We start from the raw sequence: 14,556 nt of genomic DNA, 5'->3' as shown, positions 1-14,556 counted from the left end.
CGCCAGCTACTGGCTGAGTCAGGTGCTTCTGGCTGCCTGGGGCTCCATGTCAGCACTGGGCGGAGAGCAGCCACTTACAGGCTGTGGGGCTTCCTGGCTGGGGAAGATTGACCATGTCCCTAATCCCACCCTCCAGGGACCCCTCTCAGGCCAACTCTCTGCTTCCCTCCTACTTCCTCTGTCTAAGCCCTTGCATCCCTCTCTCCCCCACCCTGTCTGCACCAACTGTAGAGGGAGAGGCAGCAGAGTTTCCGGGGGATAACGGGGTACAGGGTGGGGGGCCTGAGCTGCATATCCATGCTCATGGCCTCTGGTGAGCGGGGGCTCAGAGATACTCCAGGGGAGTGCCGATTCTCAGGGGCATGTTAGCCCCCTAGCCCCACCCTGAACTCACCCTAACCTGCTGATTCCTTGGTCCAGATGTGGAGAGGGGAGGGAGGTACCTGGGGGAGTGACTTTGCCAAGGTCCCTCATACTGTCATTTTTTTTGGGGGGGGGGAGTTTGGTTTTTGGGTCACACCCGGTGATGCACAGGGGTCACTCCTGGCTCTGCACTCAGGAATTACCCCTGGCAGTGCTCAGGGGACCATATAGGATGCTGGGAATAGAACCTGGGTTTCCCGTGTGCAAGGCAAATGCCCTACCAGCTGTGCTATTGCTCCAGCCCCCCCCCCCCATGCTGTCTTTGGGACATAGAATCAGCCCCACATGTACTTCCACTCACGCACCCATGCTGGGAGCAGAGGCAGCCCAGGGGAGCCTGATGCAGGTGAGGTAGGTGGGCTTCAACCCTCCAGGCCCCTGCACACATGGCCTTACCCACCCACTGTCTTTCTGTCTCCGATGATTCTGAAGGGACTTCTCAGGAGGAAACCAAGGCATGGGACCCAAGGGTGAGGGGGTGCAAGAAGTGCAGCCCACTTCCCTTTTCTCTCCACTCCGCTGCCCTTCACTGACCCCTGTGCAGGCGGTGGAGGGCTGAGAGGTGCTGAGTAGGGATGACCTGGAACTCTGGAGCCAGAGTGTAGGCGGGTGTGGGAGAAAGGCCCTGGACCCCCAACTCTAAGAGACGGGTTGCTGGTAGAGACCAGGGATTGTCTGGGCGGAGGTGGAGAATCAGTGGGGGAAGAGCCAGGTTTCACAGGCAGTTGGTGGGTGTGGGAAGGGGCCAGCCCAGCCCTCAGGGAGACCCAGCAGGTGAGCTGCTGCTTGGTGCTGAGCAGAGTGAGGGGATGCCTGGGAGGGGCTCAGTTGGCCCAGGGCTGCTGGGTGGGAATTCAGGAGTGCAGAAATGACCGCTGGGCTGGTGCCAGGCCTGGATCCTTGGGTGAATGCATTTGCAGAGAGGGCAGGGGCTGGGCCCAAGGCAGTGCTTGGTCAGCTCTGTCCTCACCCCATTTCTGTCTGACCTCTCCTCCCCCGGTTTACTCTGGACCCAGGGGACATACGGACATGGGCAGGGGGAGGGCAGCAGAGTGGGTGCAGCTGGGGTGGGGACCCCTCCTGGTATTTGGGGAAATGGAACTAGCAGAGCTGGGCGACAGCCTGAGGAAAGGCCACGGTCACCCATCTGAGTCGCCCCTTCCATGCTCACGGAAGGTCTTCCAGATCTCTCTGATCTGCTCATTGACTTTTTTCACTCCCTATGCTTTGTACTTCCTGTTCAGACACTTATGAAACTCCTTTTTCTAGGTCAGCTTGCCTTTCATTTCAACAGAGATATCTTCCTGAAGGAAATCCCATGACTCTGTAACTCTTCATCCAAGGGTGAACTTCAGAATTACCTGTCAGATGGCAAAGAGAATATTGTGAATAAACTAAATTTTGTTTGTTGTTGGGCCACACTGGATAGTGTTCAGGGTATACTCCTGGCTCTGAGATCAGGAATCATTCCTGGCAGGGCTCAGGGGACCATCTGGAGTATTAGGGATCGAACTTGGGTTAACTACATCAAGGCGAGTGAGTGCTTTACCTGCTGTACTCTCTTTCTGGCCTGTGAATAAACTCTTCCCCCTCAACTTTATTTAAACACCATGGTTTACAAAGTTGTTCATAATACAGTTGTTTTGGGTATTTAATGTATTAGAACCAAATGCAATACCAGTGTTACCTTCCCCTCACCACTGTCCCCAGCTTTCCCCCTTAGCAGGCACAAAATAATGTATTTTATATTTATTTGTTACAAAAAATGGTAATTGAAATCATTAGAAAAATTCAATAAAAGAAAATTTGTGAAAATTGTTATATCTCACAATGGTGCTACTAAAGTCATTTTCTGAGAGTTTACTGAATTGTTTGTTGCTAGTTGAGCCTTCAGTGTTATCACTTTTGTTTATAGAGCTTAGTGGGCTTCTATGATATTTCCCATTTAATTTGCTGTGCTCCTACTGGTCTATCAGTACTGTGGAATTTGGAGGTGTCATGTGGCCGCATATGTGGCCATGCACTTCAGGAGCTCCAGGATCTGTAGAGGTGGGACTATTCTCAGCTCGCCCTGCCCACTCCCTGCCCCCTTCTGAGGAAACCACAGAGTTTTCAGCTCAAAAACCAGTATACCTATGACTTCCATTGTCTTGGTGTCTCTTCTGAGATTAGTCGTGAAGCTGGGTCATTCACATGGCAGAGGCCAGAGGTGCAGCTCTGTGAATAAACTCTTCACAAGAAATCATTGCTTCCTACAGACATGAAGCTGGGGACCAACTTCCATTAGGTTCCATTAACCAGGCGATTTCAAACATGGATGTTTATTCAGGAGGCTATGTTCAGGGGGCATTCGGGCCGGGGGGGGGGTGGTGGTGCAGCCGAGACTTTCTCCTTGCCTAATCAGAAGATTGATAGTTAGAGGAAAGCAGAACTATCTTTGCCAAGTAATTCTGGATTATCAAATTTTCCTTGAGACACATCTCAGAGCATCTTGTAGGAAGCTCCAAAGCCCTTTAGCTCAGAGGTCCTGGCTTCTTGCTTTCTTTCTCCTTCAGTTTTTAGTATCTCTCTGGAATGGCTGCTTAGTGTTCCTTCATCCCTGACTTGCTGTTGGGCTATGGGCAAGAACCCACTGAGCAGGCATAGGGGCAGCTGGGTTCTTCTGTGGACACAGGATGGTGATTGGAGATGTAGAGAGACAACATGAGAAACTATCAGAGCAAAGCAGCCCTAGAGGGAGAAACTAGGAAGACTTCCTGGAGAAGTTTCATGGACATGTTCTCAAAGGCCAGTAGGAGTTTTCTGGTAAGAAAGACTGGGAGGGACCTTTGGGTTGATGGAATCTGGGAGCAATGAGTGTTATCTAGGTGGGAAGGTGATTGGAGCAAGATTTGTCTGAGTTAGAGGAGGGGGGTACTAGAGAATGGCAGGAGATGGGGGTCAGAATGGAAAAGTCTGCATGGGCCGTGAATGCTGGGAAAGTGACTCCTTTCTTGGGGTAAAATTAGAGAGTAAGGGGCTGGAGCAATAGTACAGCGGGTAGGATGTTTGCCTTGCACATGGCTGACCCGGGTTCGATTCCCAGCATCCCATATGGTCCCCCAAGCACCATCAGGAGTAATTCTTGAGTGCAAATCCAGGAGTAACCCCTGTGCATTACCGGGTGTGACCAAAAAAGCAAAAATAAAATAAAATAAAATAAGTGAAAAAAAATTAGAGAGTTATGTGGTCAGACATGGGTCCCCTTTCTTTGGGCCCTTATGCAGAGAGGGGAGCACTGAGCAGTGGCTGGACTCAGGCTGGGGGACACCCAGAGGCTGACTAATGTTTTCTGAGTGTCCTTCACAGGTGTCAACCTAGGGGAGAGTAGAATGAGAACACGGTGAGAACACGGTGGGTCCCCACCAGAGGAGGGATCTGGTGCCTCAGTGGCCAGAGAGCAGAGCTGGGGCATAGCTCAGTGGCCTGGCCTGAGCCCACCATCTTCTTCCCCCTCCAGCCTTGGTGGATGTCATGAAATTTTCTCCCTGGAACTAGGGGTTTGCTCATTCTGGAGGACACAGAAGAGTCTCTTTGTCCCTCTTGGGCTCAGACCCAGCCAAGGTCATGTCTACACCTGCTGCTGGAAAGTAATGAGGCTGCATGTTTCCTCTTCGGAGTTCAGCCAGCAGCAGCCCCTCTTTATCTACCCAGCCCACCCCCCACCGAGACCTCTGACTGCTGTTTTCTACAAGCTGCTTTGTAACCGGTTAAGATTTTCTGGCAATCCATTCATCTCCTCCATCCAACAGAAATATCCTCCATCAGACTGGAGAGTTTGGAGGGCATATTCTCCCCCAGGAGCCTCAGAGATCCTCAGGAAGAAGGACCAGACTCTTCATCCAATTGGGGTTACCTGTGGGTCAGGGCTGTGTCTCCCCCACCAGCCATTCTAATGACTCCTGCTGCCCTAGCCCCAGCTCAACTCACAGTGGGCACAAAGAGGGCAGTCGCCATTCTGGTGTGTGTGTGTGTGGGGGGGGGGGGAGAGAATCACTCCAGTCCTGGGAGTCAATCCCAGAGGGGCTCAGTCTCAGATATGCTGGCAGAGCAGCCAGAGATAAACTGCAGGATCTGGGTCAGCCCCTTGGGGGTAGTAATGATTTATGGGCCCCTGACAGCCTAATATCATTAAATTACCCCACACAATGGAGAGAGGTTGGGCCACCTCCAGGCAGTCACCAAAGGACGCGGAGCCTGCGACAGCTAGCCGCCTCCTTGTCCCAGAACGCCATGGAGGGAGGCTGGCGCAGAGGGCACACCCAGGCGTGCCACCTTCCATGAGGGTTATAAGTAGGCAGCCTGAGGGACAGCCACAGACGAGGGAACCAGCTGCTACTCTCCTACCGTTTTCCTCACTTGCAGGAACCCATCGTCAGGACCATGAGCTGCGGACAATCTTCCTACTACAGCATCAGCAGTTGCGGGGCGGGCGGGAGCAGCTCACGCTCTTCCTGCAGCCGCTTCAGCTCCTCGGGGACTTCGGGGGCTTGTGGCCGGGGTGGGGGTGGCAGTTACCGGTCCAGCTGTGGTGGAGGGTCTGGTGGGGGAATGAGCGGCGGTAGTTTTTGCGGAAGCTTTGGTGGAGGTTCCAGAGGATTTGGTGGCGGTGGGTCTGGAGGAGGCTTTGGGAGTTCTGGGAGCTGTGGGGGTGGCTTTGGGGGTGGGTCTGGAGGAGGCTTTGGGGGTGGGTCTGGAGGAGGCTTTGGGGGCTCTGGAGGAGGCTTTGGGGGCTCTGGAGGAGGCTTTGGGGGCTCTGGAGGCGGGTTTGGAAGTGGCTTCGGTGGTGGGGTAGGAGGCGGTGATGGAAGTATTCTTGGCGCTGATGAGAAGTCCACGATGCAGGGCCTCAATTCCAGGCTGGCCACCTACTTGGAAAAGGTGCAGGCATTGGAGGAGGCCAATGCCGACCTGGAGAGTAAGATCCGGGCCTGGTATGAGAAGCAGGAGTCCAAGACCTGTCGGAAGGACTACTCCTCCTACTACGACACCATCGAGGATCTCAAGAAGCAGGTATGTGGGGTGCCAAGCTGTCTCCATCACCCTCTCAGTTTAGATGTTACTCTCCAAGCTCAGAGAAAAGTCAGGGAATCCATCTTTTGCAAACTCAATTTGTGTTAGAAACACACTTGAGTGTGGCACCTGCTGAGACTTTGGTCTGGGCTCTGGGCTCTGAACATCTGACCCCCAGATCTCAGAGGTTGGGCAGAGTCAGGAAGAGGATCCACATGGCAAGCCCCGGGCTGGATGTGGGGGCCCCTTTATAGCCTGGGTCTAGATTGGGGTGTGATCACAGAGTGGAGGGAGCAATGAGAACCCTTTCCTGGAACCCAGAGGTGCCACCAATTGATTGTGGGTTCTAGGTCTGCCACCAATTGATTGTGTGGCCATGGGGAACCTGTGCTCTCCCTGGGTCCTAGTCTTCTCCTCATCTAATGCAGAGGGTGGGAAGACCACCTCTCAATTCCAGCTGGTTTAAAACTTATATAATGCCATGAGAGAAGAGTGTGAGTGCTTCTGCCCAAAGCATGTTGTCCTGATTTGGGAGAGGGAGCTTGTCTCTCTTCTCACTCCCTTGGAGTTTCATTCCTTTTGGTTTGAGCAGAAATCCTATCTTTTCCTTCCTGCTCCTCCTAGGCTCTTATAGAGCCTGACCTGCGTTTTTCAGTCTTCTTGAACCCATATATATAAGCTTCTTCTTTAAGTCATGAAAATGATCTAACTCCAGGGATGAATGGCATCTACCCATCAATTCTTCCACCTATGTATTTATCTTCTATTCACATACCCATCCACGCACCATCCATCCACCCATCCATGCATCCACTTTTCTATTCATCTACCTTACCATTCATCCACCCACCCATTAATCCACCTACCTTTCCACCCATCTATAATCCATCATCCATCTGTCCGTTCATCTATCCATCTGTCTTTCATTTCATTCTCTCCTTCCATCATTCCTTTTTCCTTTCTTCCTTCCTATTCCCATTCACCCATCATCTGTCTATTCAACCACCATTCATCTATCCTTCCTTCCTTCCTTCCTTCCTTCCTTCCTTCCTTCCTTCCTTCCTTCCCCCTCTTCCCATCCATCCATCCATCCATCCATCCATCCATCCATCCATCCATCCATCCACCCACATTCACATCTATCCATTTAACCATCTATCTGGTTTAGTGAATAACAACCCATCAGTTTTGCAGGCAAAATGTTGTTCCAGACGTAGCCTCTGCTCCTCAAGCGATTCATAGTCTAGCCACTTGCTGCTTTCACCTTCACATCATCGCTGCCTCTGAATGTCCTATTTATTCCACCTCAAATATCTTCCACTTATTCAATCATGTGTGACCTTAGCCATCTTTTAGGAAGTGACCATTTCAAGGACCACCTCCTGCCTGAACTCTTTCTGGACTTCTCCATAGCCACAAGCCCTCTCTTTTCCCTTGAACTAGCATACTCTGAACATCGTAGCCAATGAGTAGATCCCTCAAGGAGTTGTGTCTTATTGATCTTGAATCCCCATGAAATTCTTGGTCATGTCTTCAGATCCATCCTAAGTGAGTGACTAAAAGCCATACTCAGCACCCTGTGGATGGAAGCGAGGGCTGGGTGCCCTATACCAGATGTCGGAAGCACCTCCCACAGCTTGAGCATCTTCCTGGATGGGTTCCTCTTCTTCTGTGGCTTTGTCTAGCCTCTTGCCCTCTGAACCGTAGTCCTAGGAGGGGAGCCTGTGTTCCATGCTGGTGCATCTCTTTTTAGATTGTGTGCCTCACGGTAGACAACAACAAAACCCTCCTGGACTTGGACAATACTCGCATGACCATGGATGACTTCAGGATGAAGTGAGCTCTGCTGCCACTACCTTTCCTGTCATCAGCCTTTTCCTTCACCCCTTGGTACTCAATGAGGGTCCCTTCAGGGGCCGGCATCTTCTTGCTCATTCCCTCCCCCTGGCTGCTTTGTAGGTTTGAGATGGAACAGGGCATGCGCCAGAGTGTGGAGGCAGACATCAATGGCCTGCGCAGGGTGCTGGACGACCTGACCATGCAGAAGACTGACCTGGAGCTGCAATTGGAGTCTCTGGAGGAGGAGAAGAAGGCCCTCAAGGAGAACCATGAGGAAGTAGGACCCTGATGCTTCTGGCGAGGGGGACGATCGGGGAGTGGCAGTGCAGAGATAGTGGGGAGGGTGTATGTGGAGTGAGCTGGGTGCACTGCCTGGGAGACCCCTGGTCCCTTGTGCTCGTGGACACTCCCAGCTGCTGCTCAGTGCTGCTCATGGAGGGGCTGGGTTCTGTTTCCAAACTCAGTCCCTGGTTACAGCGCAGGGGGAGGGCAGTGAGGGCGCCGGCAGCTCCAGTCGCCTCACCTCTTGATTCCTTCCTCCCTGGAAGGAGATGAGCCAGCTGACAGGCCAGACCACTGGTGATGTCTGTGTGGAGATGAATGCGGCACCCAGCAGAGACCTCACCAAGATCCTCAACGACATGCGCCAGGAGTATGAGCAGCTCAGTGCTCAGAACCGCAAGGATATCGAGCAAAGATATGAATCTGAGGTGAGCAGAGTGGGATGCTGGGCTGCCTATGGCCCCCTGCCCTCCTCTTTCTCCCCCCTCTATGATCCCCCTCCACCATCCCCCTCCACCATCTAGCTCCTTGTCATTCACCTTTCTTTGTGTGTGTGTGGGGGGGCACACCTGGCAATGCTCATGGATTACTCCTGGCTCTGTGCTCAGGAATTACCCCTGGTGGTTCTCAAGGGACCATATGGGATGCTGGGAATCGTGTTTGGGTTGGCTGAGTGCAAGGCAAATGCGCTCCCCATTGTACTATCGCTCTGGCACCTCTGTCACTCATCTTCTGTCCATTTCTTGGCATGTAGACAGAATGATGGGTGCTTCCTGGTGCCTGGCTGTGTGTGCAGAGCTGAGATCCCAGACACAGGCCACAGAAGGTTGCTGGAGAACCTTTGGGCCATACAAACCTGTGAATGGTGGCTGAGCATGAAAATTCAGGGCCCCGAGCAGCCAGGTTCTAGCAGGGGTCAACTGCAAGGCCCTCAATCTGCGTGAACTATATGCTGTGTTCCGCCCCCTCTTCCCCCATCTGGCCAGGTCTCCAGTCCTTGGCTTAGAGCCTCCCAAAAGAGGGCAGGGGCTGCATGTGAGAATGTGTATGTGTCTGTGGTCATGTAAAATAAGGTTATAGGGCCAGAGAGATGGCTCAATGGATTGAGCACTTGCTCTGCATGCAGAAGGACCAGATTGGACCTCTAGCACTGCTATGGTCCCTTGGGAGCCACCTCTAGCACCTTCCCTCACAAGCACAGAACTGGGAGTAGTCACCCCTAGCACTGCTGAGTGTGACCCCTAAACAGACAAACGAACTTAAAAAAACAAGTTTAGAAAGGTGATTTAGGGACAAGGTGTGAAGGATCTCGCCAAGAGGAAATGTTAGTTTGGGGGATCCTGATGGTAGAGTCCTGGGCTTTGATCCAGTTTTGACCTGGGAGTGTGGGTGCCATGAGTGGGGGCAGAGCCTTGCTGTGGCAGCCACAGTCCAGGCTGGTTCTCATTGAGCTTCTGGTGTTGCAGATGGCGCAGATCGAGCAACAGGTGAAGAACAGCGGTGAGGAGAAGGAGTGCAGCACCAAGGAGCTGACCCAGCTCCGGCAAAGTGTGCAGGCGTTGGAGATCGAGCTGCAGTCCCAGCTGAGCATGGTTGGTGGTTCTGCTCTAGACCCTCTGCCCGGGCATGGCATGGAAGGCTTGGCAGGCTTTGGGGTGAGGGAAGGGGGAATGCCACCCCGCACACACCCACTGAGAGCCTCTTCTGCCCCTAGAAATCCGCCCTGGAGAAGACCTTGGAAGACACAAAGCACCGCTACTGCGTGCAGCTGCAGCAGATCCAGGACCAGATCAGCAGCCTGGAGGGGCAGCTGACTGAGATCCGGGCAGAGACAGAGTGCCAGAATCAGGAGTACAGCCTTCTGCTCTGCATCAAGACGCGGCTGGAGCAGGAGATTGAGACCTACCGCAGTCTCCTGCAGGGTGGCCAGGAGGACTTGTAAGTGCCAGGACTCGGTGGCATCTCTGGGAATGCCTAGCCCCTGATGTCACTTCCGGTCCTGGGACCGAGGCAGTGGGGAAAGTTCCTGTGCACAAGGACCTCTTGAGGATTCCTCATCCTATAAGGGACCAAGGGGTCAGGCCAACATAAAGGAGGGTGGCATTCAGGGACTAGTCCCGGTTGCTGGGAGAAGATGCTCTCTCTTGGAGCTGTGGGGGGAGCCATCCTGCCTCTGTCCTCCACTCTGTGTGTGAGACAACTGAGAAAGACTCATGTTTAGGTCTTGACTGTGCAGATAGGTGGGGAACACTCATTTTCTCTGTTTTCTTTCCTCCTCAGTGATTCTTGTGGCGCTGAACAAAAGGGCTTTGGAGGCGGGAAAGGAAGTGGATCTCAAGGTGGAAGTGGAGGAAGTAGCTCTGGAGGCAGCTATGGTGGAGGAAGCAGTGGAGGCCATGGTGGAGGAAGTGGATCAAGAGGAGGAAGTGGAGGCAGCTATGGGGGAGGAAGCAGTGGAGGCCATGGTGGAGGAAGTGGATCAAGAGGAGGAAGTGGAGGCAGCTATGGGGGAGGAAGCAGTGGTGGCCACGGCGGAGGAAGTGGATCAAGAGGAGGAAGTGGAGGCAGCTATGGGGGAGGAAGCAGTGGTGGCCATGGCGGAGGAAGTGGAGGTAGTTATGGGGGAGGAAGCAGTGGTGGCCATAGTGGAGGAAGTGGATCCAGAGGAGGAAGTAGTGGTGGCTGTGAAGGAGGAAGTGGATCCAGAGGAGGAAGTGGATCCGGAGGAGGAAGTAGTAGCTGTGGAGGAGAAAGTAGAAAACCATCCCAGTCCCAGTCCTCTTCCTCGAAATCTGGCAACTGTGATGATGCACAAGGTAAGCAACAACTCTAGGTTGTGGGGCGGGGCACGGGTGTTATCTGTCAGGGTGCTACCTGTTTCTGAGTATCTCTGGGTCTCTGAGTACTACAGATTCTGAAAAGAACTAGATTTAATGGAGGTATCATGGATGAACTGTGGGTCCTAAATGGATCATTATTATTTCCAGAGCCTTCTGTGAGGCTAGGACCAAATTTCTACACGACCTGAGTAGCAAGAGCATAGGAGGAGGTTGCAAATAGTGCCTTATCTTGTGTAGCTCCACCATACTTTATGAGGTGGATTTTGCTAGTATCTTCATTTCAGAGATCAGGAAAATGAGTCTGGGAGAAGGTCAAGAATTGATTCCAGGTGGTACAAAGCATAACTGAGGGGCTCAGCAGGGTGCCACGGCCAGTCCTGCTGACCACCTGAGAAGGGAAACCCAGATCAACAGCAGGTCAGGTGGAAGTGGTTCAGGAGTCATGGTCAGTGGGTCTGTTCCCCTGGCATGCACCAGTTACGAGATGTCATTACCTAAAGGGACAGAATGATTCAGGTAGGGCAGGTACTCTTGGTCAGAGAGATCTTCCTCTTGTGCATGCTGATTTTAGTCAAATAAAATGGGTAACAGGAAGCAGAGGCGGAGCTGGTGACTGGGCTGGAGCACCGCGCCTGGAGCAGCCTGGAGAGCTGGCCTCTGCTCTCTGCAGGTGTGCTTCTGTGTGTCAGTAACAGCTGGGCCAAAGAGGGGTAACAGCAGCCAAAGAATTTGCTGATGAAACTGTCAAGGGGAGGAGGGAGGAGCTCAGGAGCCAGGGTCCTCTGAAACGGGAGGACATCTCCCAGGGCTGCCGGAGACCTTTAGGAATCGGAGGGGAGCCAGGTGGACCCAAGGTCTGCAGCTGTCTAGTTCCAGTGCCCCCAGCTTTCTCCCCGTTCAGGTGCCCCTGCATCCTGCTCATCTCCGCACTGTCTCTCTTTCACCACCCTTCCTTCTCCCCACAGGCTACTTCATGCGGTATTAAGCCCCTCCGCACTCCCCGGCGCTCCCCCGGCTGAGCACCCTCCTGATGGACAGACCCCATATGACATCTGTCTGCTGGTGGGGAGCTCCTGAGTCCCTGAAGGGGGCCTGGCTGTGCCAAGTGCTCTGGCTGCCTTTGACCTACTCACCTGGGAAGGTGGGGAGACACCTCTCTTCTGTGATCTGGTTTGGGGTTGATCCTGCTCCCTGTCAATCTTGATCTTTGAATAAAGTCTTTCTACTGCAAATTAAATGAGGACTCTGAACTCTTGGTTCTTGGGGCTTAAGAGTGGGGTTGAAGAGACAGTCAACGAAACATATTTTAAAAAGAGTTGGTTAGCATTCCTATAAATTTATTAGCAGTTGTGGCCCGAAATAATTGCATAAGATCTTGGATGTGGCAGTGGGTAATTTAGACAGGCATCTTTAGACAGTCCTGTTTTCTTTTTTCTTCTTTTGCTTTTTTTGATCACATCCAGCAATGCACAGGGAATACTCCTGGCTCTGCATTCAGGAATTATTCCTGGTGGTATTTGGGGGACCATATGGGATGCTGGGGATCGAACCCAGGTTAGCTGTATGCAAGGCAAATGCCCTACTCGCTATGCTATCGCTCCAGTCCCAGTCTTGTTTTCTTGTATGTCGCTGTGGTCAGTTCCAAGTTGCTTGGGGACTTGGCTGTGTGATGGGGTGGGGACTGTCCTCCAGCAGGCTAGCTCAAGCAGGGGTCCAAGATGCTGAGAAAAGACTCAGAAGCAAGGGGAGGAGATATTTTTTCTTGCATATGTAAGGCGCTGACCTTGCACACAGCTGACTCAGGTTCAATCCCTGGCACCATACATGGTCCCTTGAGCACCACTAGGAGTGATCCTTACGATGCCTTACCTGCAGAGTCAGAAGGCAGGGCCAAGGATATAGGCCCAACTTCCCCAAAGCTTACAGACTTGGGGCCTGAGCTATCGTACAGCAGATAGGGCATTTGCCTTGCATGCAGCCATCCTGAGTTCGATCTCCAGCATCCCATATGGTCCCCTGAGCATTGCCAGGAGTAATTCCTAAGTGAAGAACCAGGAATAACCACTGAACATTGCTGGGTTCCCCCCCCCAAAAAAAGCTTATTGACTAGACACATTCACTACATTGATTTAGTTTGTGATCTTGGATTTTTTTTTTTTTTTGCATACCCAGTGGTGTTCAGGGCTCACTCCTGACTCTGTGCTCAGGGATTACTCCTGGCAGTGTTTAGGGGACCATATGGGAAGTTGGGGATTAAATCTGGGTGGGCCGTGTGCAAGGCAGTTGCCCTCCCTGCTGTCCTATTGCTTCCCTCCCTGGTGACCTTACCTTACAGACTGTGGTGGGAACATTGACAGTACTGTGTCTGGGGACTGCTATCTGCTATCATCTAGGGTCACCCTGCCCAATCCATCTCTGCCACCTGGTGGGAGATACCTGGGAGCTGATCCTGCACGGGCTCTGGTAGGAGGGGCTCTCTCTCCCTGTGGTCCTCCACTAGGGCAGATTTGGGCAGCCACACTGCCGCAGGACTCCTGAGACCAGGCTCCTCAGCAGGAAAAGTGCTGGAGATGCAGTACTGTTTGGCTCTCCAGACCTAAGAGTTCTGCGTGGCATGTCTTTCTTTCTTTTCTTTTATCTTTTTTTGGTTTTAGGGCCACACCCAGCAGTGTTTAGGGTTCTTCTTCTTTTTTAAAATTTTATTTCATTTTTATAAAGTTTATTTTTATGTAGTTGTTCCTGGAGGTCACAAAAATCTCCATCCCTCTCCGAGAGTTCGGCAAGCTACTGAGAGTATTTTGCCCGTACAGCGGAGCCTGGCAAGCTACCCGTGACATATTCAATATGTCAAAAACAGTAACAATGATGGGTCTCATTCCCCTGACCATGAAAGAGCCCTGAGTATGCCATTGGGCTACACTATCACGCGACAGGGACTAATGGAGACGTTACTGGCACCCGCTGGAGCAAATCGATGAACAACAGGATGACAAGTGACAAGTGAAAGTTGTTCACAATAATTCATTATATTTAATATTCGAACACCAACCCCGCCGCCATTGCATCTTCACACCACCATATTTTGGATGTTTCCACCCCAAATTCCAAACCATGCCAACCAAAGCAGAACCAAAACAATTAATTTTGTATTGCCTGTTATGAATATTCTGCTAAAAATGGTCCAATACATTTTCCTTAGAGGAAAGTGTGTGAAGATTATTGCATTTCATCTGGAACCATTAAGAAGGGCTCTTACTGAGGGGGATGGGGGGTGAGAGGGATGCTGAGACCTGTGGTGGTGGAGGATGGGCGCTGGTGGAGGAACGGGCACTTGATCATTGTATAACTGAAACCCAAGCACAAAAATTTGTAAGTCTATAACTGTACCTCGTGGTGTTTCACTAATAAAAAAATATATTGTGCAAAAACAACAACAAACAAAAGAAGGGCTCTTACTCTGAATTCTGGTCAGGGATCACTCCTAGTGGTGCTCAAGGGACCATGTATGGTGCCAGGGATTGAACCTGAGTCAGCTGTGTGCAAGGTCAGTGCCTTACCTGATACATTTCTTCTCTGGTCCCTCAGAAATTTCTCTTGGCAGTGCTCAGGGTTGGTCACCTGCAAGGTTAGTGCCTTAACCCCTCTAACATCTTATAGTCTCTCCATGTGTCATTTCGGCTGAGGAATCTCTTCCCTCTCTGCAATGCCCGGGATTAAACCTGGGGCTCCTGGAGCAAAGTATATGCTCCAGCTCTTTAAGAAAACTCTTCTGACCCTGGTTATAACTCGATTCAGAGCTATGACAGCTGCATGAGAATCCAGCCACACCTTCAGAGCTGTGATGCAGCTCCACTGATGTGATGCCATTGCAGTGAGTTCTTGAAGGGTTTTTTTTTCCCCTTTATTTTATTTTATTTTATTTTAAAGTTGTAGATTTACAATTTTTTGTGCTTTGGTTTCAATTATACAATGATCAGATACCCATCCCTCCACCAGTGCCCATTTTCCACCACCATGGATAATATCCCTCCCACCCCCATCCCCCCATCCCCCCTGTCTCTGTGGCAGGGCAATCCCCTGTGTTCTCTCTCTCCTTTTGGGTGTTGTGGTCTGCAAAAGA

At 51.8% G+C, this 14,556-nt stretch overlaps 1 protein-coding gene across 1 annotated transcript; it reads left to right on the top strand.

Moving 5' to 3' along the window:
- Positions 1 to 5,013: 5,013 nt before the first annotated feature.
- Positions 5,014 to 11,421, top strand: LOC130035084 (keratin, type I cytoskeletal 9-like). Its single transcript, XM_056126565.1, has 10 exons — positions 5,014 to 5,149; positions 5,225 to 5,475; positions 7,229 to 7,311; positions 7,435 to 7,591; positions 7,863 to 8,024; positions 9,063 to 9,188; positions 9,311 to 9,534; positions 9,902 to 10,412; positions 11,028 to 11,106; positions 11,402 to 11,421. The coding sequence occupies exons 1-10, from the start codon at positions 5,014 to 5,016 to the stop codon at positions 11,419 to 11,421; spliced, it is 1,749 nt and encodes a 582-aa protein (XP_055982540.1).
- Positions 11,422 to 14,556: the final 3,135 nt, after the last annotated feature.

Source organism: Sorex fumeus, unplaced genomic scaffold, assembly GCF_029834395.1.
Source record: "Sorex fumeus unplaced genomic scaffold, SorFum_2.1 ptg000063l, whole genome shotgun sequence".
In the NCBI taxonomy this organism is placed as follows: Eukaryota; Metazoa; Chordata; class Mammalia; order Eulipotyphla; family Soricidae; genus Sorex; species Sorex fumeus.
This window is presented reverse-complemented; position numbering and strand designations above follow the sequence as displayed.